General features: G+C 46.3%; 1 protein-coding gene across 2 annotated transcripts in view; it reads left to right on the plus strand.

The window, feature by feature from the left end:
- The window catches only part of KLHL3 (kelch like family member 3), a 129,674-nt gene that overhangs the window by 53,584 nt on the left and 48,168 nt on the right, over positions 1-27,922 (plus strand). For both annotated transcript variants that reach the window (XM_004609887.3, XM_055141530.1), the window contains 3 exons: positions 4,016-4,137; positions 12,287-12,449; positions 25,105-25,214. In XM_004609887.3, the coding sequence (XP_004609944.1) occupies positions 4,016-4,137; positions 12,287-12,449; positions 25,105-25,214 (395 nt within the window). The remainder of the gene's footprint in view (positions 1-4,015; positions 4,138-12,286; positions 12,450-25,104; positions 25,215-27,922) is intronic.

Raw genomic sequence — 27,922 nt, forward strand, 5'->3', positions numbered from 1 at the left:
AATAAATTATTTTGCTTGTTTTTGAGGTCACACCCAGTAGTGCTCAGGGATTATTCCTGCTTTTGTGCTCAGGAATCACTTTGATGGTGTTCAGGGCTTAATTCCCATACTGTGTCCAGGGATCATTTCTGGTGTTGCTCAGGAGGCCACAAGAGAAAATAGGGATCAATTGAACCAGGAGACAGCTATGTACAAGGCAAGTGCTATATTCTTTGTGCTATCTCTTTGGCCCAATGAATATTTTTAAGTGTTTGCAGCATGCCACGTACTTTGTCCACTATTGGGGGTATTTTGACAAACCCTCTTGGCTCTTACTTGCTAGATATTACTTATCTAAAGTATTTGATCCGAATTCTTGTATAACAATCTTCCTTCCTTCCTTCCTTCCTTCCTTCCTTCCTTCCTTCCTTCCTTCCTTCCTTCCTTCCTTCCTTCCTTCCTTCCTTCCATCCTTCCGGCAAGGGGTGGGGGTTGGGTTTTGCCTCTACCCTGTGGTGCTTGAGGACCATAAACAGTGCCAGGTTGACTGTGGTTACCTGTAAGCAAGGAAAGTGCCTTAACTCCTATATTACCTCTGGCATATGGGAATACTTATGGTTATCAGTTAGGGCTCCATGTAAATTACATAGAGGTTTATTAAGAATGAGATGAGGTGTGGAGCTAGCCATGCTCTTTACTATCTGTGTACAGATAGTTCTGGAAATATAATTTGTAAAATGAAAGTAACATATATATCCAGGAATTATTGCAGGATAAAAAAAATAATGTATATGAACCCTGTGCAGAAGCCCAAGTACACATACAAACAGTATGACTGTTTCCAGGACCTATTTAAGCTGAATTCTTGGTCTAGCTCATTTCTGCTGGTATAGAAGTGATCAGAAGACTGGATCCTACTAGTCTGTGTGACTCACAGGTTCCCATTTCCTATAAGGGAATATTTTTAGGAAATGTATGTCTTTGAGGCCCTGTATATATATATATATATAATTTTTAAAATTAGAAGAACCATATAAATGTGATTGCTTTAAGCCCCTTCCTTCTTTAAATGGATTTACCATTTGTTTGCAGCATTATAGAATTTTTAGGGGTATAGCCTAATGTCTATATATGTATAGGATTCACCATATACTTACCAACGAAGCCTTAGGGGTTTTATTTCATAATTTTTCCCTTGCTTTTTGAAACTTTGAACATAGAAAGTATTGAACATAGAAAATAAGAAATTTCAGAATTGCATAGAAGGAGCAGGAAAAAATAATCTATTAAAGTCCTACCATCTAGAAAATTTATATCTTAATGTTACAATGCTGAAAATAGTAATCTATTAGCCATCAAAAAAGAATCAGACTTGTTGCCATATATACAAATATTTTTATATCGTTTCAGAAATTTTTCTTTGTTTGTTGCAGTGTTACAAAATAACTCCCAAACCCAAATTCCATGAGGGATGCCAGTCAGCCAGACTCCGCCTCTATGCCCACACAAGAGCTTGTGAAACTCTGGGTTAGTCATGCAAGCAGGTGGCCGGGACTTTTGGTTTATTTTTTTCTTTTTGTTTTCTGGTTGCAGGGGTGGGGGGCCCACATCCTGGTGTCAGGGCTTACTCTTGGCTCTGTGCCCACGGATCATTTCTGGCAGGCATCTGTGGACCATATGTGGGCTGGAATCAAACCTGGGTCTGCTGCATGCAAGGCAAATGTTCTACCCACTGTTCGATCACTTTGGCCCTTGTTTGTATTCTGTAGAGGATTGCTATGGGGGCCACACACAGCAGTTCTCAGGGCCACTCCTAGTGGGGCTCTGGGGCAGACAGTCCTCAGAGACCACCAGAGCCACATGTTGTGGTACTGTGGGATCAGGTGATGGTGGCAGTCCAACCCAGGGCCCTACACATGCCAGATACATGCTCTGCCACTTGAAGTGTATCTATAGCCTGATTTCTTTTTAAATTTCAAGTTCTTAACTGAATTATTGACTCTATTTGATTATGTTTAGCACTATAATTGCCAACTGGAGTCTTAGTAATGAGTTTTGAAATGTCTGTCTGTTTAGAGAGATGCTCTGATTTCCTTGTATTTATGTTTTTGTTCTTGGAATAAATGAGAGAGGGAGAGGGAGGGAATTGGGGAAGAGAGAGAGAGGGAGAGAGAGAGAGATATGCATCCTCATTTCCTTCACCTCTTCATCCTACCCATGATTCCTTAAGAGCTCTTCCAGGTCTCCAAAGAGGGATCAGAATGTATGCCGAATGTGGCTCTCTGGTGTGCCGAATGTGGCAATGAAGGGTGCCAGTAGGCTTTGGGTTGGTTTTCATTTCCCTCTCTGTTCAGAGCCATTCGAATCGTGCTGGTGTGAGGGTGAGTGCAGTACATCACGGGAGGAATCCTATGCGGTCATGCAGCTTGGAGGTGGGCGTCACGGCCCACATGCAGTGCTGGGATTTATTTTCTTGGCTCAGAACAAAAATTCCACAGAAAAAACAACCGCCGAGGATGTGTTTTCACACTCACATAAGGGCTTCTGAATTCCTGGTTCCTGCAGTTAGCTTGCCCTTTACTTCAGTCTACAAAGACACATGCAGATTTTTCTTCAGAAGTAGCAGCCCTGTGTGTGTGTCTGTATTTGTGTGTGTGTGTCTGTGTCTGTGTAGAGGAGCTTCTGAGCCATGTTTTGGGGACCCAAGGGCTCATCTGGTGAGTCTCAGCCAACTGCACTGGATGGTTCAATGCTTGGGTCCAGCAGTGCTATGATGCTTCAGCCCACCGGGGCTGTAAACCACCAGGACTACACTCAGGGGACATGCAGTGCCAGGGACGGAAACTGAGAACTCATGCTTATAAAGCATGTGCTCTTGCCCTTTGTGTACCCCAGTCCTCTCAATAGCCTGACTCCCAGTGACCCTGTGCACTGTCTGTGGTGGGCAGGCTGAAGAAAGGGGCCTCAGGACTGGGGAATGTGGTGTGGCTACTATCCTCATCCTCACTTTCTTGGATTATTATCAGGGCCTTCCGGTCTCTCTGCCTCTGATACAGTTGCCATCTCCCACCCAAAATTTCATTCACAAATTCCCATCTGTTGATGTCATCCCATTTCAAACCTTTTTCTGCAAACTCACTTGCTTGACTCACAGGTATCCATGAATCTGGGCCCCTCTCTCTCAGCTTCCTTTTCCTCACTGTCACTCAGTGTACCAACCATGCCAACCTCTCCTCATCCCAAATGTGACTCTCCCTCCCTTGGTCCGTTCCTGTCATTGTCATGTGGGTTCTTACATCCATCTCATCCTTCCTCACATTTGCTGCCAGTGTAACAACACAGACATTATCCTTTAGTACCCAGTTCAGTTGTGACCTCAGACTCGAAAGCCTGCCTTCTACACTGAGGTTTATCATTTGTCTTCTGTGTTCTTGACATTTGGTATAGCTTAGCCATTATAAGTTAGACTCTCTCTGACTTATAATGGAGTCAGGCGCAGCCCAGCTCTCTGGTAGATGTGACAGAATTGCTTATCCATCTGGGCCTCTTTATCTGTAAAATGGGGACACTATTAGGAAGCCTCCTTTATTATTGTGAAAATTACGAGGAAATATTTTAAGGTACTTATATATACCTCTGCTTTGTTATTATCACCTCTGTCTACAAATAATTTTATGTAGCTGCCTTACTGGACCATGTGTGTCTTGAGAACGGGAGTATATCTTGTCCATTTTCCCTGGATTGTGTAATATTGACAGTAAGTATTGGATGATTGACTTTTTGTTCACAAATTCACCTCTAAAATGGAAATGGGCAACAAAGGAAGCAGGGAATGCTGAAAATTGGGCTTGTAGGTCATCACCAGTCCAGAGTTTATGTGACCTTGATGGCAGCTGACTGATCCTCCTTTGTGTCTGATTCCCTTTCTGCTACCCCCCTGGAGCAGACAGTATCTTCATGTTGCCAGGGCAGGGCAGGAGGCCAGGCATAAGTTCACAGCTATTTTTTGTTTGTTTTTTTTTGTTTGGAACTGCAGGTGACATGTCTGAGAGTAAAGCCAAGAAGATTGAAATAAAGGATGTGGACGGGCAGACTCTCAGTAAGCTCATTGACTACATCTATACAGCCGAGATCGAGGTGACGGAGGAGAATGTGCAGGTAAACTCAGCCCTATCCTGTAGCTCGTGTCTCACATCCTCTGGCTATGTACTGCCTCCCAGTACCATTGCACAATGCTCCCATGGAAACTTAACTCCCAATAGAAAATTCAGGAAGGTCGGGCATCTTCCTCTGGAATGCCAGTAAATGAGTGAGTAACTCTCCAACTTGTGGTTCTTTGAACATGGTTCTCATACCCTGTACCTCTACACCCTCAAAGCTATGAAAGGGCTTGGACCTTGGGGCAGAAAAGCTTCCACTTGCTTTGGTTCATATTCATGGTGAAGGAAGAACCAGAATCCCAGTGATCCCACGTCTTCTGGCTCGCTGACCCGTCTCAGGAATTGTATGCTTGAGTGGCTGACCAGATTGGTTCTTATTCCATGTTACTCTGTGGACTGCCTCTAGGCAAGTGGAGGTACCAGTCACCAGAACTGAGTCTTGGGAACATGTGGCTGGAGCACATGCATTCTGTGCCATTTTCTCTTTTCACCTACAAATCTCAGGTGGAGTGATAGCACAGCAGGTAGGGCATTTGCCTTACATGTGGCCAACCCGGGTTCAATTCTTCCATCCCTCTCAGAGAACCCGGCAAGCTACCAAGAGTTTTCCACTCGCATGGCAGAGCCTGGCAAGCTACCCATGGTGTATTTGATATGCCCAAAACAGTAACAACAAATCTCACAATGGAGACGTTACTGTTGTGCGCTGGAGCAAATCAATGAACAATGGGATGACAGTACTACAGTGTTACCTAAAAATCTTAGCACTAACCACCGATACAGAGTACACGATTTCTTGTCCTTTAAGATCTTAGTACTTACCAGGGTGGGAATTACATGTTGTGCAAGGTTTTTTCTTTTCTAAAAGTAAAATTTTACTTTGTAATTTGTGGGGCAGACACTGCTGTAGTGACCAACATAACTGTTTCCCATGTCCAGAACACTCCCATTCCTTTCATTTTTTAAAAATGTTATTGTAGTTGAGGTAACAGGGCTATAATAGTGTTAACATTTATGGTTTTGGTGAATATGTTACTGCACCTCACCATCACTGAAGGGCCTGAGACTTCCATTGTGATCCTTAGGTTACCTTTATCCCCCTGACATGCCCACCCCCTAGGCCCCACTGCCTAGGGGGTGGGCATGTCAGTTATGAAAATCTCAGTTTCATAACTAGCCTTATTTTGTTTTGTTTCTCTATTGGTGAGTGAAAAGCAGAATTCTCCTCCCTCTGGCTTTCTTCGCTTACCACAGTGCTCTCGGGTTCTGTCCATGCTTCGGAACTGCAGGCGTCCTCTTCCCTTGCAGCTGGTCACATCCATTATGCACATATCACCATCCCCTTTCCTAGGATGTCGGAGGCATTTGGGAGACCGCCTTGATCACCGAGTTTCATTCATTCCAAAGGCTCAAGTCTCTTCTGTTTGGGTCACCCATGGGATAGTAAGATTATAATAGTGAGCAGAGTGAGCTGTTGTCTGTCAGAGGGAGTCTGTCTTCTGGGGGTAAAGACAGATGCTCAGTCAGATAAACACACAAGCAGTTTCTGTGCACACATCCAGTATAGTCCTGTGACGGTCTTGGAGGCTCACCCTTGGATGTCCTGTGAGACAGTGTCTAATCCCATGGCTTACACTCTGATGCCACGTGGACCAGACTATACCACCAAATATATCCAATAGTTTGTTAAATTAGTTTGGTAAATAGAAAAATTGTATCTGGTTGAAAATTAATTTACTTATTGATAATATCAACATCTAATTTGTATTTATTAAAAGAAAGTAGGATTTATAAATCAAACCACCATATCGAAAGAAACACAAATATGGTGCCAGCATCCATGTGTTAAAGGAAAGGAACATGGTGTTCACTCAGAGAGAATAGCAAGGAGAGAGGATTCGAGCTGAAGGCTCCAGGTGAGTGGGAGTTAGATGGGTGTGAGGTTACCCATAAGGAGTCAAAGTTCATGCAGGTCAAGGGTCTGCAACACTGCCTCTTAGATTATATAGTTTCTACAGTGACCTGGTCTAATCCTCCTCCTGCCCTTTTAATGTCAAGGTCTGTTTTGTACACAGTGGAGTACAGAGCCATTTCATTTTGTTTCTAGTACTTTCTAGCCAGAATGAACAGGCAATGGAATGGTTACACTTTAGGTCTAGTAGAAGAATTTCAATAACTCAATGACTTTTGGGCAGTAACAGTAAGAGTAAGTGCAAACTAATAGTATAAAATGAGTGTTAAGTGCATATGTTGAAAAAATTTCAATTGCATGATGATTATCATATTTGAGTTCATAAGTGCTGTTTCGGTTTGTTTTGGAGCTACACCTGGTGCTCAGAACTTATTCCTGGTTCTGAGCTCAGGGATTACTCCTAGTAGGGCTTGGGGGAACATATAAGGTTCTGGGGATGGAACCGAGGTCATCTGCATGCAAGGCAAGTGCCCTGCCCACTGAACTGTTGCTCTGGCTCCTGAATTCATAGGTGCTTTTAAGATTTATGTAAACATAGAGATCTACAATAAAAATTATGTTCTTGGTAACTCTAATGAAAAATGCTAGAAGTCAACTTACTTTGTTTTGTTTGTTTGCTTTGCTTTTTGCTGGGGATTGAACCCAGGTCAGCCATGTGCAAAGTGAATGCCCTACCTTGCTGTACGATTGCTTTGGCCCGGCAATAAGGTCTATTAATGATGCCTTTCTCTTTGTTTTCCCCATTGAAACTGTGGATTGGTCAGGGTGAAAAAACCAGAGAAAGATGGAAGAAAGAGAGTCTGAATAAGGATCTGACTCACAAAAATCTAAGACAATTTAGCAGGTCCGCAAATAAATTTTTGACATATTATTTCATTGTAACCCTGATAAGAGGAAAGAGATGCTGCCAACATGGGAGGCAGGAACACTGTTTGAGGACCTGGTAACCTTTGCATCTTTTTCCTTCAAGTTTCAGTGTCTAAGAGCCTCTCTGTAAGGTGTGAAGGTAGGACTGGTTATGTCTATGGAACGATTGGTGCCCAGAGGTGGTAAGCACGAGGCCTTGGATCCTCCTGAGAGCTTTAGGGATAGGCTCGAGACTAGTTTTGGATGCATTTGGTTAAGAGGATGGAGTGGTACCCTTCATCTCTTCCCCATCACAGGCCTTTGGAGAGACTGGGTCACCCTTTGATGAGGTTGAGGGACAGCAGTATTTGGCAAAATGGACCCTTTGTACACTCGCCACATGCTAAATGCATGTCAGCCACTTTACACGCATTTTGGGAAAAACAAGTCAGTTCTCATTCGCACAAGTGGAAGGTTCTATCAGGATCCTCTGTTTTTGTTTGAAAAAACCTGATACTCAGAGGGTCTAAGGAACCTGTCAGCCACCAGAAGACCTGGTCGACGAAGCCGTCTCTCTCACCGTCACTGTGCCTTGTGGTGTGGTAAACTCAAGTTTCCTGACAAGTGAGTGATCAGAATCTTGGCTTTATCTTATAATAATTAATAAAAATGAAAACGGAAGGGCTGGACCTGGCCTGAACTCATAAGAGAAGGTCTTGTGTTCAACCTCCAGTATATAGCAAGATGGAAAAATTGAACTGATATAAGGAAAAAAGTTAACTATGTAACAATCACTACTGTGAACTGCTTTAACTATTATCTCACCAGCCCTGCACAACATGCCTTAAGACCATGTCAACTCACAGGCTGGAGTAATAGTATGTACAGTGGGGAGGGCACACAGCCAACCTGGGTTCGAACCCGGCATCCCATATGGTTCCCTGAGCACCACCAGGAGTAATTCCTGAGTGCGGAGCCAGGAGTAACCCCTGAGCATTGCTGGGTGGGACCCAAAAAGCCAAAATAAAGATGACTATATAAGTTTAATTTTTATTTTGTTGTTGAGGAATCAGAGATGAGGGAGGTCAAGTAATTTATTCTCAGTCATACGACTGACAAGTGGAGAAGTCAAAATTCTGTGTCACTTTTAATCAGTGTTAGTTCCCTAGTGTTTTGCTCATCTCCCCGCCCTTCTCCCTCCCCTCCTCCTCTCACCTTGCTTTAGCACAGTTGGCTAAAGCCCTGGTTCTGGCTGGCAGCGAGGCCCTCCATGTGTGGTGGGGGCAGAGGCTGGGGCAGTCCGGTGCTGAGATTCCAGGAGTGGGCGCTTTCTGAAGCAGGGCACTTCCTTTTGTTTTTCTGAAAGGAAACAAACGCTGTGACGGGATATCCTCTGCTGTGTTTTCATGCTATCCGAGGGAGAGAAAAAAAAAATCCCGGCCTCCACAGACCCCCCTCCCCCCCACCAGCACCATTATTTTTTTCTAAGCTGGAGGGAGTAACGCTTTGCTGAGGGTCGTTTCTGTATTTGTTTTCCAAATATCATAATACTGACGTGGCAAGAGGAGGGGGAAAGCGTGGGGACTTCAGATGATCTTCCATCCACGAGCGGGTTCCCTCCTCTGATTGCAGCCTCCTCTGCCCAGGGCCCACCAGTCTGGCTTCCGAGGCTGGGCCCCGGGGGAGCGTGGCCTTTGCCTGGTACTCTGGTCACTGCTGCTGCTGGGGTGAGCAGCTGCAGGCAGATAAGAGAAGGGGAAATCCTCTCCGAGCCCTTGTTGATTCAGAGAGGGAAGCGAGCCTGCCACCTTAGGGATGTTTTGTCCTTTTTCTCCTTGGTCTGTGGGTATTTCTGTTTTGTTCCTCTCATTCCCGCCTCCCAGAGTCCCCCGGGGTCTGTCCCTGAGGCTCAGAGTTTGAACAGGGGGTGTTTCACAGCCCCACACGCACCCGGACTTCTTGGTCTTCACTTCCCACCTTCCTGTCCGAAGCAGGCAGTGGGCAGAAAAGGGCCTTTGACTCATTCCTGTTCGCAGTGGGAGATCAAAGAGGGGGAGGGAACCATGGGAGAAACCACCAGCCCCTTTCATTTTTGGAACAGAGCTTGGAACTCTTTGGGTTAGGAGTGGGCCCGAACAGGATGGGGGCGTGGGGAGGTGGACATCTCTGCCTACTAAGCGGGCTTTGTGAACGGCAGGGAGGCTGAAAGAACTACCCAGGGTGCATAGTTCTATGCAGAGGTTTTACCAGCTGAAAGTGTCAGGTGTTCGGGAGGTATTTCTTACTTTATTTCTCTGGCTGCTTGTCTGTCATAAGCTTGGGAAGCTAGACCAAAGGATGCCAGTGTGGCCTTGCTGAGATGGCGGAGGGGTGTGTGCCTGACCTGGCTGGGGGTGCGGGAGCCGCTCTCTCTGCCAAGGCTCCTGGCTGTGGCCTCTCCTCCCACCCGGCTCTGGGGGGACTGGCCAGTGTGTCCTGGACAGTGTTTCCTTAATCCTCTCGTCCAGGCCTTTCCCTGGGGACTGGTTTGTTGTTCCTGGTCCACACTGGGGAGCAATACCCCGGTTTGCCAGGAATGAGGAGTCTTCAGCAACCCAGCAAGGTGGGCCAGCCTGCGTCCCTCTTGGGTGCATAGCTGGAGGTCATTTGGGGGTTTGGAACACGGCCTTCCGTTCCTGGTATGTGTTCAGCGGGATGGTTAATAGTTCTGCAGTTAACTAAGCAGGCAGAGACTAATCTGCTCCTGGCATCTGCTCGGCCAGCCTGAGCAAGCTCACAGGTTAATTGAGTTTCACTGTTAATGGCCGCTTAGTGGGGACCGAGGCACTTGGTGGCTGGGGCTCGGGTTCGATTTGGAGCCTGACTGGGGTCACTCACAGTCTGAAACTCTCCAAAGTCAGTGATTTTAATTTTTGTCCTTCTCTGGAATTTTCAGTGGTTCCGAAAATACCAAGGATACAGTGCTAACTTACTACTATCCTGTTGTGGACATAAGGGTAGTGGAGGAAAGATGGTGGTGGAGGAAGCAGAGAAACATTTTCTAGAACGAAGCTGCAGTGAGGGAAAAGTTAATGCCTGGAGCTAGAAGAACATTCCTTGTTGAGACCAGATGTCTAGCTCTGGGGCCTGACTGCCGAGTGCGGGTTTGGGGTACAGTGGTCTGCCGCTGTACTGGCAGGTGACCAGCCACACATTTGGTGTTCTGGGGAAGCTCTCTGCCAGGCTGACAGGGATGGCCCCTTATCCATGTGGTGGGGGGCAGGCCTGAGGATGGCTGTGGGCAGTTTTTGGCCTGAGCATATGGAAATGAAGGCGGCCAAGGTTGAGGGCTGAGAGCTGTTTGAGGAGCTCATGTCCGGAATGTGAATTACTCAAAGACTATTATTATTACTGTCAGTAGTAGTAGTTCCCTGAATGCAGAAAGCCAGTGCATGCCCGGCCCGTGTCTTCCTGGGCAAGCTGTGTGTGGTAGGAACAGGCGGAGCCCGGCTGCCCGGACTCTCTCAGAGTCAGGGGGTGCAAGAGAACAGAGGCCCAGGACTTTGGGTTGTTGGGGGGTGAAATAGATGCTGGGGGTAAAGCAGCTTGAAAACTGTCCCCCTCAGGTTTTTAGATTCCTACATTTCTTTCTGGAAAGTGGCGAGGGAGGCAGAGCCAGGCCTTGGCATCTTGTGAGAGTGGCTCAGGGGGCGGGTGCCAGCAGCTCAGGGAGCGTCCGGGGAGCCTGCACCGGGCTGGCAGGGAAGGCTCATCAGGCCTGCTGCAGCCAGTTTTCTCTGGCTTTTCGGAAAAACATTTGTGCCTATTCCTGCCTTCCAAAATACAGTGTAAATCTCATGTGTCCTGTGACCTTTGCAAAGGAAACTCAGTCCTCTCTGAGAATGCACTCGAAGTGCTCTTTCCCCCTACCTGTTGCCAGTGGGACTGCCAGGGCCCCTGGGATTGGCAGGTGGCCCTCCTGTTCCAGTAGATTCCGAATTCTGTAAGCGGCGCAGGCCTGCCTGTCCGGATGACCACTGAGTCCCCGAGCCCTTGGCCATCGCTAAGGTCTCTGCGACTCGATGCAGGCACCAGCAAGCAGGAAGTCAGCTAAGGGCCTTTCTGCATAAGGACAGCAGCGCCGGCCTTGGCTCTCAGGCTCGTCCATACCTTGGAGCCCCTTCAGACACTCCTCTGGGTCACACCCCATTTCTGTGGAGTTTGAACCTTCGGAGGTTTTACTGGAATTCTCTAGATGATTCTGGTGTGAGGCCAAGTCAGAGAACCAAGTGACTCTGTTGACTTGGGCAACCACAACAAAGTACTGCAGGTTGGTTGGGGACCAGAAAGACGCTCAAGGGACGGGAGTGCATGCTCTGTGGGAAGGTTTGGTCCCTGGCATCACATAATCCCACGCCCCCTGAAACTGACCCTCCATTCTGATCCCTCAGCACCACTGGGTATGAGTCCAAACCTCAGACCAGCCAAATGCCCGGACAACAGCACAGTGTGGGGGCTCCGTGGGCTTCATGAACTTTCCACACTTACAGCCCCTCCTTGCCAGCGATAATTTTTATACTACCCTGGCTCGGGAGGAGCATGAAACAGGCACACAAATCAAGCTCTTGCTGATAATAAATCATGAGGAAATTTAACACAAATTTTAAAAATATTTCAACCTCTCACCCAATGGGGCTGTGACCCACTGTTGAAAGCTCGGGCTTAGACCCCCGGAAATGAATTTTCTCATCATTTGGAAGTTCCGAGTCCCATGTTGCTCTTCCCCACCCTCGGGTCGCCCTCTCCAAGTCCCACCTGGCAGAGAGCCCTGGTGTCTCTTCCTGTTCTAGCAAGGACGCCCACCCTCCAGCCTCTGGCAACCTCATTAACTCCTCACGTGGCCAGTCTCAAATGCAGCTACTTGGGGGGTTTGGGCTTCAGCACATCATTTGGAGGGGGAGTGAGGTGTGGGTACCAACAGTTCCTGAGGGTCTTGTTTTTCAAAAGCAGCTTCATGGGCTTGCTCCCTCGGACAGCTGGCACAGGGGCTAAGGTGCTTGCCTCGCAAGTCGCCGACCCTGCTGCTGCATGTGGACCTTGGAGCGCCACCAGGAGGTGCTGCTGGGCTCTGGGCTTAGAGAGGAACGGTTTGTGGGCGGGAGGGGAGGGCACAGTGGAGAGGAGTGGGACCCCAGCTGGAGCGCATGCTTGGGCCCAGCCACAAAATGTGGTCCTGCTTGCAGGCACTGCAGAGACACTCATGGGGCAGGGTCCTGAGTGGGGCGCTGTGGAGAGGCGAGGCCTGTCCACGCAGGCGCCATTCAGAGGCTGTTTTCACTGCCTTCTCCAGGTGCTGCTTCCTGCCGCCAGCTTGCTACAGCTCATGGATGTTCGGCAGAACTGCTGTGACTTCCTGCAGTCCCAGCTGCACCCCACCAACTGTCTGGGCATCCGCGCCTTTGCTGACGTGCACACCTGCACCGACCTTCTGCAGCAGGCTAACGCTTACGCAGGTAAGGAGAGGTTGCACTGGGGTGGGCTTAATCACCGGGTCTGCGCGCACTTCTCCAAGATGATGGGGATGGCGCTGTGCTGTGCAGCAGTTATAATTTAGCCAGGGAGACGAGACACAGGTGGAAAGATAATTAACAAGAGACACGTTCAGCTCCTTGCCAAGTGGAAGGTGATTAATTGGCAGATGAGTCGTCCAGACAGTAATTTTCACAGACAAGATCTGAGAGGACTCTGTGGGGGAAGAGTAAATTGAGCTGTGTCTTGAAATAAATCTTTCCTGTTGTTTAAGAATTACTGTTTTGATCAAAGTGTTCTGTGGACATGATTTATTTATTTCATTTTATTTTTTTTTAGCGGTGGCGACATTTATAAGAGTGTAACTGTTTATATAAGTTTTAGGGGTTCAGTCACTCCACACCAGTCGCAGCACATCAAAGGTGCTCATATTCCTCCACCACTGTCCTTAGGACCCAACCCTGCCCCGCCCCTCCCCCCACCACCGCTTGGCACCCTCAGTTCTGTCATCAGTTGAAAGATTTGTTTTCATTGAACATTGTTCCCTTGCTTGTTTCTTTATATTCATGTCTTTCTCCTGACTGAGCTCATTTAACATGACACCCTTTGTTTCCAGCTATATTATAACAAGGTGCAATACTGCTTCTTTCTTTCCCCTTGGTGGATTTTGGGCTACACCTGAATGAACAGTGCCTTAGGGCCCTTGTGGTGTCAGGGATAGAGTGTCCCGTGTGCAAATGCCCATATCCTTTGAGCCATCTCCCTAGCCCCAAAACATCTTTCATAGTGAAGTATTCTTAGAGCCCTCTTTCATGGACATGACTCCCAAAATCAGGTTTTTTTATTATGTGGCAAGAGTTCTCCAGTCTGCCTTTTCATACCAAGGATTGTGCTCTCTTTAAATTCTACAGGAGTTAAAATGTTCTGATTCAGCTAAAAGCTGCCGTATCTGCTCTTTATCTCAACTTAAATATTGTGAAGTGCCCTTATTGGGAGTTAGTCTCAATAATATGCAGTATCATTATTTGGGGGTTAGTTTCAATGTGCAATACCATTATTTGGGGGTTACTTTTTGGCATGCTTTGCTTCATACAGAGGAGATGTTGACTCTTAGAGCTTATCCCCTCGCATGTATACATGTTTGCCCTCTCTTTAGCCTTCTCATATAAGTCCCCTCATATAATTTCTACAACTGGCAAGGTTATTTACAGGTATTATTTTTTCTCCACGTCAAAAAGGGCAGTTAATTCTCTTTTATACTGTGTCACTACCATCAACTTTTTAATTGTTTTTTGCAGGTGGGGAGGGCACACCCAGTGGTGCAGAGGAATTAGTCCTGGATATGGGCTCAGGGATCACTCCTGGAAGTGCTCAGGGACCATATATAGTGCCAGGGATAGAACTGGGGGGCGATGCATATGTGAAAGTGCCATAACCCCTGTACTATCTCTCTAACCCAGCAAATCAGAATATCTGTTGATTTTACTTTATTTTCCTTAGAGACATTCATCCCAATAGTCCTTGTCATCCTGTCATTTAAGGGGGTTTAGAGGGACATGGAGGGGAAGGGACCGTTCGGTCCCCAGTGTGCAGCTGGGGAGAAACCTTCATTGCTATGTGTTCCAACCTGAGGAGGAAGATCATTAGTGACCTAGGAAATGGGCCTTTTAATTTTCATCGGTGCATTCAGTCACAGCTGCCTCCTTCCCTTTCAGTAAAGTGCCTTCTTTTGGTCCTTGCTCAGATGTTCGCTGTTGTTACGACTGTGACTCTGCTCCGTGTCTCGTGTCAGCCAGTGACTGCCCACCTGGCTGCTCCCCCGTGCTCAAGCCCCAGGCCCACGATCCTGCACGGTCGCTTCCACCCACAGCTCTGTTTGTGAGGACCTAAGTGGGAACAGTTGTGAACAGGGTCTCGGCAGTGAGACATTTGGGGCAGGTGTTGGGTGCAGCCGACTGAATTCTGCCTTCCCTGACTCTCCTGTCTCTCTGCTGGCCTCCTCGGGCCCCTTCCACCCCATTGCCTTTCCATGTTTTCTCAGGGGGCCCTTTGTCTCCCCGATCAGAGAGACTCCCACCGAGCCTGTGGCAGGCCGCTTTCCGGAGCTCGAGCCCAGCCTTGGCTTCAGAGGAGCTTGGCCCAGGCTCATGTTTAGCCCGTTCGTCCACATCTGCTAGTGCTGGGTCAGAGGGAGAGTGCTCAGATGTAAGAGTTCTGCCTCCCCTGCCCGCACCCCCCCACCCCTGCATCCCCCAGTGCTCAGCTTCTGAATGCCCATGCGTGCCCGCCTGCACACAGCATACACCTCATTTTCTGTACTTGGCCACACGATCGTCTGAGGCTCAGTGCATCTCCCGACTCCTGCCTTCAGTGCAGGCTCCCTGTTCTTTCAGTCGGGCTTTCCCCAATCTTCAAAATCTGTATTTTCTTCATTTATCCTTTTCACCTATGCCCGGGTAGTGAGAAGGCAGTCGAGAATACACTGCCACCTTCGTGTCCCCTGGTTCTGATGTGGGCTGGGTGGCCAGATTCTGTCAGCGTGCATGGATGTGTTTGTGCCCAGTTCACACTCTGCCAGCATTTACTGAGTTGTCCTGTGCTAATACGCATTTTCCATGCATCCTCTCTGTGGGAGCGCACCACAGCTGAGGAAATGGAGGCATGGGGAGGTGAAGTAACTTGTTGGGGCAATGCAGCTGGTAGCGACAGAGGCAGAGACTCAGAGCCAGAGCCTGGCAGTGTGGCTCCAAGCTGGAACTTTGACCATTATTTCTGTCCTGCTACTTCTAGGCCTGCTTGGACACAGGTAGCCCCATGAGACAGTAACCAAGTCATTGTCCACAGGAAGTGTGTGTCTGAAGATCGTGCCTCCTAGTCAGCGGCTCCGGGCATGCAGAGTGCAGCCAGATGGCCGGGCATCTGCTGGAGTGGGACTGCAGTGGGCGGGAGGGATGTGGATACCCCCTTCCTGCCCTGGGGAGACAGGGTCTGCATGCGCGAGCCGCCTCTTTGTCTGGCTTGTTTCTCTGGCTTCAGACGGGGACTCCTCCCTGCAAGCCTGTGGCTATCCTCTGGCCGGCTCTCTTTGCCTCCTCTACTGTGACAGCAGGAAGTCCTGTTTCCAAGGCATGGGATGATAAAAATGTGGCACGGTGATGCACAAGTGGACAGACCATGATGGGAAGACAGTAGAGGAAGAGCATGAAAGTAAGGTGTGCAGTGCTTAGAGAAGGTCAGAGCCGAGGGCCTGGGCTTCCTCCCACCTGCATTGTTTTCTTAGTCTCCTGCCTGCTGATGCAGGTGGAAGCTGACACCCTGCCACGTTGTCTCTGAGACAGAGCCTTGCCCCACTGTCAGTGGGAGATATGGGTGCCCGCTTGGGTGTCTTCCCTGAGATCACGGCTTCCTTGGGTCCATGCTTTGCTTTAGGAGATGTTTTAAGCCAACAAAGATGCAGAAGCTTCCAGAGCCAGAACAAAGGGTTAAGGCAGCCAACACTTCGGAACTGAGCAGTCCTTGGCCTGTTCTCTCTCTGATTTGGATCCACCCTGCCCTGCTTCCTGGATGGCTTGGGGATAGGGTGGAGGGGTGGGAGCATTCTGTGCAAGCAGCAGGGCTGTGCTCTGGGACCTCCCTCCCTGTGCCGCCACCCACAGTAGAGTCTTGGCTCTGAGACCTGGTAAAGGAAGAGGCTTCCTGGGCCACCTCTGCGATTCCCACCACCACTGCGTGCACTTGGGGAGCAGGAAGTCTGTTTTCAGAGCTTTTGGTTTGGGTTTCCCTGGATCCAGATGCTCAGGCAGGCCTGTCCATGCCATCCTGCCCACCACCACCCGCATCCCTGACTCCCCTGAATTTGCTTTGCCTCTGAATTTCTGTTTTCTTAGACCAAGGAATTTTTTCCTTTTTCTGTCTTTATTTTTGGTGCTGGTTCTGTTACAGTTCATTACAGAAATACCTGTGACTGTTACTGAAAGGCAGGGGAACTGAAACTACAGTTTTGCTAGCTCTGCTCAGAGATCTCTGGCTTACACTTCCAACTGTGAGGATTGTCTTATGAAATTATTGCCTCCAATAATTTGGCACCAAAAAATTATGCTGTTGGGGCTGGAGCAATAGCACAGCAGGGTAGGGCGTTTGCCTTGCACACGGCTGACCCGGGTTCAATTCCCAACATCCCATATGGTCCCCTGAGTACCGCCAGGAGTAATTTCTGAGTGCAGAGCCAGGAGTAACCCCTGTGCATCACTGGTGTGACCCAAAAAGAAAAAATAATTACGCTGTTGGTGGTGCTAGTAGTGGCAGAAGATCTGCCATTTCTCAGTGCTTGTCATGTGCTGGCCTAGGTCTGCTCATTTCAGTGGCATCTAATTTGGACTACTTCACTGTAGAAGTATTTTTATTTTTCTAATTTATAGATGAATAAACTCTAATTGCATATTTTCTGATAATTTTTATCATAAATGTTTGCTTTTCTGCTCACAAAAATTACCAGTATATTCATAGCATCTTGCTGTGTTAGCAGATACTTTTCTCTGCCTTGATTTAAGAAATAGTAGAGACTATATTGAATAAAAGCAGCATATGCCCATGATTTAAAAAATGTAAACAGGACACAGAAATAGAAAATTCAAAGTCAGTCTTTCTCCAGGTCCTCTCTTTAAAGGGCACAGGTAGACTATCATAGGAATCCTGTTGTATATACATACACACACACACACACATGTGCACACACACAGGCACACATATGCACACACACATACACACACATGGAATAGCTAATGTATTCTTTGTTTATCTGCAAAGATCCTGTTTATAAACAGGATGTTTTGGGGTTTTTGTTTGTTTTTGAGGCACATCTGGTGGTGCTCAAGGCTTACTCCTGGCTTTGTGCTCAGGGATCACTCCTGGTGGCACTAAGAGGATTAAACCTCTGTTGGCTGCATGCAAAGCAAGTGCTTTACGTACCGTACTGTCTCTCCAGCCCCTGATTTGTGTTTTCATCTGTAGGCCTCACAGTGGCACCAGGCGCTCCTTCAGGCATGCTGCTTGGGGTTGCTCCTGGCCATGCTTGCGGCACAGCCAGGGATGGAACCCAGTTGTCCTGCATGCGAAACATCACAGCAGCCCTTTGAGCTGTCTTCCTAGAACTGTGGAAGCATTTTAAACTTATCCAAATAGAAGCATTCATTATATTTTATTTGATTTGAAGGACAATGTTGGAGTTTTTTCTGGGCCCTTGTCTGGATAAATTAGTTATATTTTATTTTTATCTGCTGCTTCATAGGTTATTTAACCTGTTTTCTATTGATGGATGTTAATGGATAAGCTTTTAAAAAATTTAAAATACTCCTTTTGTGATTATTACACTTGATATTTTGGACAAAAAAGTGCCAGTATTGAAGCAATAGCAAGATGTAAGTAGGGTACCGTCTTAGTAGCTTAAAGTAGCTCAGAGTGGGCATTAAAAACAAATGGGTAGGATTTTGCCAAATGGCTCTGAACAGAGGACTCATTTTTCAGGTCAGCTTTTGCCTTCTGGTGAGTCTTTGCCCGCGGGTGCCAGCCCTGAGGGCAGACACGGTGTGACTCAGGGCTGGAGCACCGGCTGCTCTGCCCGGCCGCCTGTTTGGTTTCCCTGTGGCCTGGGCTTGGCTCTTCCTGCCGTGGTTAGTTCCTCCTACTGTGTGAGGGCCCAGTTTCTCTTTCAGGGTCGTGCCCTCAAATTTTTGCACTGCTATGTGTTATTCTGGGGGTGGGTCCCCTGTTTAGAAGCTCCGGATTCAGAGCTGCCCTCCTAGAAACAGGGTCCTGGGGTTTTACACAGCCGTTTCTTAGACCTCATTATTGTGGTTTAATCTTTAACCTCAGGGGCCAGGGCCAGGTTTATGGGGACTTTGTTGTTTGGTAATTGGACAGCCATGCACTGGGCTCTCAGCAGAGCTGCTTGGGAGGGATGTTAATAGGACCCCATTAATGAAATGGCAATTAACATTCTTTGGACATGTTGTTTACATCAGTCTGCCAAAGCTGAACTGAAACCCTCCAGTTTGGGGATGGAAAGGCCTTTAGATCTCACGTGTTCATGGAAAAAAATGCCCTCCCCCATTTTTTGATTGATTGAGTCATTTGAAATCAGGGAGTGAAGTGTTTACACTAAGGGCAGCACCATAATGATGATGGTGATTGTGATGGTGTGGTTAGTTAGAGTTTGACCATTTCTGAACACTCATTGGGTATGAAGTATATTTTATACATGTCAGAGACATTGTTCATTTTGGCCATTTATACACAAGAGGTAGTTATTATTTTGTAATTTATAGATGAGGAAATTGGAATTCCAGAGAGGCTTAGTAACTTGATCGAGATCACATATTTTATAAGTGCTCAGGAATGGCTTGGTAGTACAGTGCCTGCCCCGAAGGCAAGAGGCCATAAGTCTGATCCCCAGCACCACCTCAGATGCTTAGTGCTCCGCCATTGGAGGATCTCCGGTGCCATGACAGCCAAGAAAGTCTGAGCATCACAACTGTGTGAGCCTCATCAGAAGAAGAGAGGGGAAGGAGAATGAGTGAACAACTAAATATCATTAACAAAAAGATCACGTGATTTGTAAGTGGCAAGGCTGAGACTAGATGAGACTGTCTGCAGATCCTGTGTGCTGAACGCAGTCCTTGTTCCCTCTGCCTAGGCCAGATAGCATCTCTCCCTGAGATGGTCGCCTCACTCCTTGTCTTCCTGATTTTCTTTCTGCTTCTGATGCTGGCAAATGAAGCAGTTGTACAGGCTAGTTAGTTTTTGTTTCTATCAGGTCTCCTTATTGTAATTTAGGAAATACCCCTCATTGCTTCCATTCTTTGTGTAACAGGGAACTCAGAGGTGGAGTCAATAGTGCTGATATGATAACTGGGAAGATTTAATATAACTCTTTGTTTCTTGTGTCTGTGTGTGTGTCTGTGTGTGTGTGTGTGTGTGTGTGTGTGTGAGAGAGAGAGAGAGAGAGAGAGAGAGAGAGAGAGAGAGAGAGAGAGAGGAGAAGGGGGTGATGGTGTGTAGGCAAGTTCATTTTCTGGGTTAAGTCAAAGTGAAGTAGTAGTAGTAATACTAGATCTTAGGGCTGGTGGTCATGACCGTCATTGAAGAAGTCAAGGTAGTTTCTGTAACTTCATTGTGTGAACTGAGTTTTCTCTCTCCAGCACGGAAACCATGGGCTCTAAAAGCCAAGTAGCCAGGTACTGTTTGAAAGAGGTTAAATAGGAAGGGGGGGGAGAGACAGAGAAAGATTGATTTAAAGAGTTGTTTTCCTCTTCACATCCAAAAGAACAAAAGCAACCGCTGTTGGAGAGGATGTGGGGAGAAAGGGACCCTTCTTCACTGCTGGTGGGAATGCCGACTGGTTCAGCCCTTCTGGAAAACAATTTGGACGACTCTCAAAAAATTAGATATTGAATTCCCATTTGACCCAGCAATACCACTGCTGGGAATATATCCCAGAGAGGCAAAAAAGTACAATCGAAACAACATCTGCACATGTATGTTCATCGCAGCACTGTTTACAATAGCCAGAATCTGGAAAAAACCCGAATGCCCCAGAACGGATGACTGGTTGAGGAAACTTTGGTACATCTATACAATGGAATACTATGCAGCTGTTAGAAAAAAGGAGGTCAAGAATTTTGTAGTCAAGTGGATGGGCATGAAAAGTTTCATGCTGAGTGAAATGAGTCAGAAAGAGAGAGACAGACATAGAAAGATTGCACTCATCTATGGTATATAGAATAACAGAGTGGGAGACTAACACCCAAGAACTGTAGAAATAAGTACCAGGAGGTTGACTCCATGGCTTCGAGGCTGGCCTCACGTTCCGGGGAAAGGTCAACTCAGAGAAGCGATCACCAACTACATTGTAGTCGAAGGCCATGTGGGGGAAGGGAGTTGCGGGCTGAATGAGGGCTAGAGACTGAGCACAGCGGCCACTCAACACCTTTATTGCAAACCACAACAGCTAATTAGAGAGAGAAAACAGAAGGGAATGCCTTGCCACAGTGGCAGGGTGGGGTGGGGGGGGAGATGGGATTGGGGAGGGTGGGAGGGACACTGGGTTTACGGGTGGTGGAGAATGGGCACTGGTGAAGGGATGGGTTCCCAAACTTTGTATGAGGGAAGTATAAGCACAAAAGTGTATAAATCTGTAACTGTACCCTCACGGTGATTCTCTAATTAAAAATAAATAAATTTAAAAAAAAAAATCCAAAAAAAAAAAAAAAGAGTTGTTTTCCTCTTGACCCAGCTAAAATGTTTTGCTTCTATTTGTATGTCCACTTGTGTGAGTTGATCTTTCCTCAGAGTTTTCAGCCTGGGGTTTCAGCACAGATCCTCATCCCTGTTCTTTGGTTGCTGTGGGGTCCCCCATTTCATCTCTGCAGGTTCAAGAGTCAGTGTTCCACACCTCCAAGTTTAGATGAACTTGATCAAAGGATTAGGTATATTTCATCCTCTTAAGAGGGAAGTGTGGGCTTTAGACTAGTTGTGGAGGCTGTCTGAGCACTGCACCAGAAGAATGGGTGGGAAGTGCAGTTATAACTGGGAACTTGGCATAGACATTGTTCTGGGTACTTAGAATTCAGCACACCGGACACAGTTACCTCCATAGGCTTCACAGTCCCAGTGAGAGAAAAAGGCCTCAAGTTAAAAACTGGCTGGTTGGGGCAATGGTAGTTTCCATGTCCTGTTTGTGGTTTTTCAGGAGCACAGAAATAGCATTCATAAAGCTAGCTAGACAGGTCTCAGTTCAGGGGTAAGATGTGAGGGTTGAGCATTTGGACTGACACCATAGTTGAGCTACACCTCAAGACTACTCAACAACTACTACACAGCTACTACTCAAATTGAGCTACTGCTACTCAATGAGGATTTTTTTGGGCTCTGTTTCTGTTTGTTTTAGGGTCACACCCAGTGCTCAGGAGTTACTCTTGGATCTGTGCTCAGGAATCACTTCTGATGGTGCTCCAGGGACAGTGTGGGATGCTGGGGACTGAACCCTGATTGGCTGTGTGCAAAGCAAGTGCCCTACCCACTGTACTGTCTCTTCAGGCCCTAAAAGACATTTTTAAAAAATTAACTTATTTTTTAAAAATAATTTATTTTTATAAAGTTGTTCATTATTTATTCAATATTCCAACACCGATCCCACCACCACTGTACCTTCCCACCACCATTATTTCCAATTTTTCCAACCATCCCTCAGGCCTGCCCCTATAGCAGGCAGACCCTGAATAATTTATTTTATATTGTGTGTTATAATTCACTAAAAATGATCCAAAATATTTCCTTAGAAGAAAGTGTGGGAATATTGTATCTCACCATGGAGCCATTAACCTTTGTAAAAGAGATTACTAATATGTTCTTACAGGTTAAGCCTTTATATATATATATATACATGTATATATATATAAATATAAAATACAGGTTTATATTTTCTTTATTGAGATTAATTGCCTTCTACTTTACATCCCATCCACTATTCCTGGATTCCTGGTTTGTCAGTGGTATAGAGTTTGAGATGTCACTCCAGGAATTCAAAATTTTTGAATGAGGTGATACAGCTGTAGTTAAATTTCTAACTGGATAGTGAGTTCAGGTATCCAGGATGACAGAGCCTTGCATGGGGTCCAGAAGCATCTCTGCAACTTGTTGATCTCTTTTGAGATTTATTTCTGAGTCCTGAATCATGGCCAGTTAATGAGCTTATATGGCACCAGAGGCAGTTCGTGGGCATGACTGCCAGGCTTCTGTTTCTACTGTCCTCAGTCATTAGTCTCAAACTGTGCTGCCTACCTTGATATGTTGGAGAATTTTTGGTCCATGTAAATACGTACATTGCTTCATGTCTGTTTTCTTCTTTTTTCAAAATCCAACACTTGAGCATTTTGTAACGTGAGGAAGTTCTTTTCACAAAAATTTCCCAGAATTTTTCTCTCTCATATTCTTTGCAGTCTTCCCCCATCCCCCATCTTCACATGTCAGGCTTTTGTCTAATCAGAGACAAAGGTGAGAAGACACATAGGGTTCTGGGTCACAGAGATATTGCCTTTTGATTTGCATGGCTTGTATGGTGGTCCACAGACCTTTGATGTCTGTGTTTCATCATAGTGTGGTAGTTGCATTATTTTCAATAATTTTTAAAAAGTATTTGCAGTTTATTTTACTTTTTTTTTATTTGTTTGTGGGCCACACCCAGCAATGCTCAGGGGTCACTCCTGGCTCTACACTCAGGAATTACTCCTGGCAGTGTTTGGGGGACCATATGGGATGCCTAGGATTGACCCTGCATAGGCCATCTATGTGCAAGGCAAGCACCCTACCTGCTGTACTATCACTTTGGCCCCTATTTTTAATTATTGTTGTCAGCAGATGGTCTGGTGCAAAGAGTTCTTGTGCCAGTAAGGATAATCTAGTTACTTTTCCAGCTTCCAGACTAAGAATGAATTCCCATCATTTAAAGAATATAGCTTTCTTGCTTTTATTTGGGAAGTTGTAGGAATGAGCACTTTAAAAATAATACTGTTTAGTCTTTTTTCATAGTTTGGGGGATTTAAATTTAAACCCTTAAATTTTGGTGGGGGCTACTCCCAGAAGTGCTAAGGTGCAATTCCTGGCTTTGTGCTGACCCCTGGCTGTGCTTGGGGGATTATATGTGATTCCAGGGAATCAACCAGCAGTGGCCACATGCCAAGCCAGCACCTTATCTTTGATCCTCTCCCTCTGGCTCCTCTTCTGAATGTCTTACCGAAGATCTAAGCTTTCTCCCATGGACACAGATGTAAGGCTTGCTTCTTACTTTATGACAGTTGCTTTCATTCCTAAGGGTCTGACTTTTAAATTTGCCCTGTTTTGTACAAATGGTCTCAAACCTTCCAATACACAAGCCTTGGTGATTTCATTAGGCTTATGGGGAACAAGAGTGGATCCTTTTTTTGTCTGGTAAAAGAAAAGATTGTTTATAACCTCATTTTTTTTTTTCAAATTTTGGGCCAAACCTAGCAGTGCTCAGGGGCTGCTGCTTACTCCGTGCTCAAGAGTTGTCCCTGTGGTGCTTGGGGGTCATGCAGGACTTGGGATTGAGTCCAGGACTCCCTCATGCCGGCGTATGCTCAAACCCTGGAAGCTATCTCACAGGTTCTTTAACATCATCTGTGAGAGTAAAACATTAACATAAGGAATCTGGGTGAAGGGTACGTGGGAATTCTTTGGGTCTGAATTTATTTCTATATAAAAAGTTAAATGGGTTTTTATAAGTAATGATTAGTTTTAAGTTCTTTGTTAGGTTTTTAAGAAGTTCACAAACGTGTGAGAGAGAATTAGTATGCTCTGATCTTTCTTTTCTACATAAAACCAAATTGACATTTCTGTCAAGGATAAAATTTAAACCCTAAAATTTCACGGAAAATGCCAGCAGACCAAGCATGGGTTGTCCACATTGAGTACTGGGGGGCTGTTGTCCTTGAGAATTGCCCCGAGGCTACCAGAGATGCCTGACACCTGGAGGGCCACAGGGGTGAATGCTTCTTGAGGTTCAGGCTGAAGAGAACTTGGAAACTCGGGAGTTGGGGGGGCAGGCGATGAAGGGTTATCTGACTGCCAGTCTGCGGCACCAGTAACTGTCAGCTGTGCTTGGGCTCACTTTGGTGAAGGTTGTGAAAATGCTGACAGATCTCTTGCCATCAGAGGGGGGGAAGGGGATGAGACGAGCTATGCCATCCCCATTTTATGGATGAGCCCAAGGGGGGTGATGCCATTGGCTTAAGGGCTACTTACTGGTAGCATAGTCATGGTTCCTTCTTTCTGAAGTGCATGCTCTGTTACAGATGTTGTGCTGTCTTGTAATGGCAGGAAGGTGGCCTGGGCAAATATCTGGGAGGAGGAATTTTTCTTGGCATTTGCCTTGAAGGAAACCTCAACCCTGTAGCCTTTGCATGGCTCTAGTGTTCCGAAGTGTCTGCTTGTGACTTGCAGCTGCCACAGTCCTGGATGCTTGGGCTGCTCTGAGGGGGTTTGTGGGAGGAGAGCAACCCCGTGGTCCACACCAGGAGAGATGCTTTGTTCTCCCTCGGAGTTAGAGACTCACCATGGACAGGAAGGGAAGACCCTCTCTACCAACCTAATGTGGACTCCCTCCCACAATCCCTAGAGACTTCCATTCACACAGCACTTCTGACCTACTTTGCTTTGGCTGAGCCACAGAGGGCCGATCTCTGCCACTCTGCCAGCTTGCGCCTTGATGGGAAATGAGCTCAATTAAGTAGGCAGGTCCCAGCCACGCTTTCTGCCACATCATTATTAATCTCATGGAGCCTGGTAAGAATGGAACCTTGCAGCCCTCTACCCCTTTTCTGCAGGTGGTGACAGCAACTCACAGAGGGGGAATCTTCCTGCTAAGTGGAAAGGCCAGTTTTCCTCCAGACTGTGCTCTCATTCTCATCTCTCTGTGCCCTCTCCAGCTCTGGCAACTCCTCTGCATCCTCTTACGTGTCTACTCAGAACCCCACAGATGGGTGCCAACTTGGTTCAGGGCAGAGCAGAGCAGGAGAGGGTTATAACTTTGTTTTCTAAACTTCTGCTTTTTTCTTTTTGGAACAGAGCAGCACTTTCCAGAGGTGATGCTGGGGGAAGAATTTCTTAGCCTAAGTCTGGACCAGGTGTGCAGCTTAATATCCAGTGATAAACTGACAGTTTCTTCAGAAGAAAAGGTATGGTCTGGCCCTTTGGTGAAACAGGACCCTTACTTGGGTGCATGGGAGGGAGTTTGGTTCAATAAGTTCTTTTCTTTTTCTGAGAATAAAAAGTGCTTATGTTTGTCCCTTTTTAAACAAGCAAACAAAAAAAAAGCCCTCTGTTCCATGTCCATTATATTTACTTTAAAACAAGTGATGATGATGGTGATGAAGATAGTGATGGTATGATAAAGATAGTGATGATGATGATGATGATGATGAAGATGGTGGTGATAGTGATCATGTTTGTGGTGATGGTGATTATGATGTTCAAAGTGCTGCCTCTATTTCCTGACCATTTTTAGTTTTGCTAAGGACATTATGCCTCTGTCTTCATCGGCTTTCACCATAGCCCTATGAAGTGGTCACTGATGTTATCCTCACATTACAAATGTGAAAAATTGAATCTCAGAGATTAATATGTTAGATGTCACTCTGCTTGGCACTCAGAGCAGAATCTACCTGTTGCCTCCTCTTTTTTTTTTCCTTTTTGGTGGGGGATGCACACCTAGTGGTGCTCAGGGGTTACTCCTAGCTCTGTGTTCAGGAATTCCTCTTGATGGGCTAAGGGATGCTACAGCTCGAGCCCAGGTTGGCCACAGGCAAGGCAAATGCCCTACCCACAGCCCCACACTTGTCACCTCCTCTCAAGCACTCTTTGACATAGCCTCCATGGAGTGTCAGTGAGCATTTAAGACAGAGGTTATCTTTGGCAGAACATCCTTTCCAATAGGGTTGTGTAATTCTGAGTGATGAGGAAACTGAGGTCCATAGTCAGGCTAGGAAAGGCCTAATTGCACCGTTGGTGGTCACCTCCAGACCCGAGCCCAGGTCTCCTGATACCCAGTCTGTGATCTTCCCTTCTGATCTCTCCTGCCTCTGATCTCCTGCTCTCTGGTTCTCTGCCTGGGTTATTCTTCCTTTTTAGCTTCATCTATTCAATTTCAAACCAGTTCTAATTCTATCAGGAAGAATATCTTTATCTATTGTGCTAAAAGGAGCATGAGTTTTGATATGGGCCAGTAGTGTCCAAATGTCAGCTTTAACTAATTTGGAAATTGCTGATGTGACCTTTCGTGAGCTCCTTACCTGCTTCCTCATATAAAAAATGAGGAAATAAAACAGCATATTTGACAGGGTGGGTAAGGGGGTTAAGGGAAATAATGTATACTAAATGCTGGTACAGTAACTGGTACCTAGTAGCTGCTTAATCGAGGACAGCTGAGTTTATTATTGACCTTGTTTCAGAAATTAGCCCTGATCCCCTCTGTGTTCCAAGATTGATTATTACTGCAGTTAGTACCGAGCTGGTCTTACCTCCTCTACTTAACTGTGAGTTTCCTCACATGCTCAGTAAAGGTGCTAGTCTGTTCCCACTGTCCAAGCCTGAAACTCTTTCCCTGTGGAATATTCAAGGAAAAGCTCCTGAGAAGGATTTTATATTGGAGATAAGTCTTTGTCCTAATGCACATGTCCAGAGGATGAGGTAAAACTCACAAGCTCCTGCCCATCATCATGCAAAAGTCTGATCAAAGAAAAGCTTTGAGTGTCCCCAAGAGTGACCCCCAGCAGATGGCTGGCACACCAGACTCTCCCTTACTCTCCGGGAGCCTCTGCTTCCGTTAACTGTCAAGAACAGCACCTCGAAGGGAAGGAAGCCTCTGGCCCCTTCTGGCCTGACCTCGGCAGCAGAGAATAGACTTTTATTTCTTGCCAAGCCGGTACACTGACCTGTGGATTTTGTTACCAGGTTGACATGATCAGTTGACTGATGGTTTTAATATTAGGGCTGATAGTAATTTTGGGGCCAGCTTGAGAAAATGGCGGGAATCATCTAAGAAGTGGAATTGGATTAATTTGGGATATTTGGGCTGAGAGGGACCCTACAACCTTGAGCCCGTGCTAGCTGTCTTTAAGCTTTGTGGGGGGCTTATTTATGCTTGTACGGCAGGGCGGGGCTTGAGGTGGGTCTTAGTAGGGAGAAACATTAGGAAAACCACATGCGCTTTGTACTCAGACAGTACTGGCTCCATGCTCAGCTTGATGCTTACTGCATTTGGGAAATCACTGGCCTCCTTAACCTACAATTTCTTTTCATGTAAAGTGGGATTATTAAGTGTACCTCCCACATGGAGTTGTCATGAGGATTAGAGAGAACAGGCAGAAGATACCAAACTGTTTGGCAAGTGCTCAGTAAAGGATGCCTGTCAGTGCAGTAACCATGGTCCTTTATTTGCAGGCACCATTGACAGTGGTTATGGTATCAGTGTTGATGGTATAAAATACTTCAGTGAATGAATTGCATCTTCCCAGAGGTGGCATCTTTTCATAGCATGTGCGTGTTTCTACCATAGGAGTTATGGTTAAGCAGTAGAGCATCTTATATGTATGAGGCCCTGTGCTTGATCCTGACACTGTGAAAAAATTCTTCTATTGTGATTCTCATCTATCCATGTGCTTGCATTTGCGATATTATTTCTGTATTATTAGAATAGAGTGTAGTATTTTTTACATTGGTGAAGTTTTGTATTTCGTGTAACTTCATAGAATGTGATGCTTCAGAGTGTAGAATTCTTATGTGATGTCTTTTTTCTATATTAAATGTTTAGAAGTTTGTGATGTTTCAGAGAGGAGATTACTTTTATTCTTGATTCCTTTGGTGCTTTTAGGGTGTGAGTAGTATA

This window comes from Sorex araneus, chromosome 6, assembly GCF_027595985.1.
Source record: "Sorex araneus isolate mSorAra2 chromosome 6, mSorAra2.pri, whole genome shotgun sequence".
In the NCBI taxonomy this organism is placed as follows: Eukaryota; Metazoa; Chordata; class Mammalia; order Eulipotyphla; family Soricidae; genus Sorex; species Sorex araneus.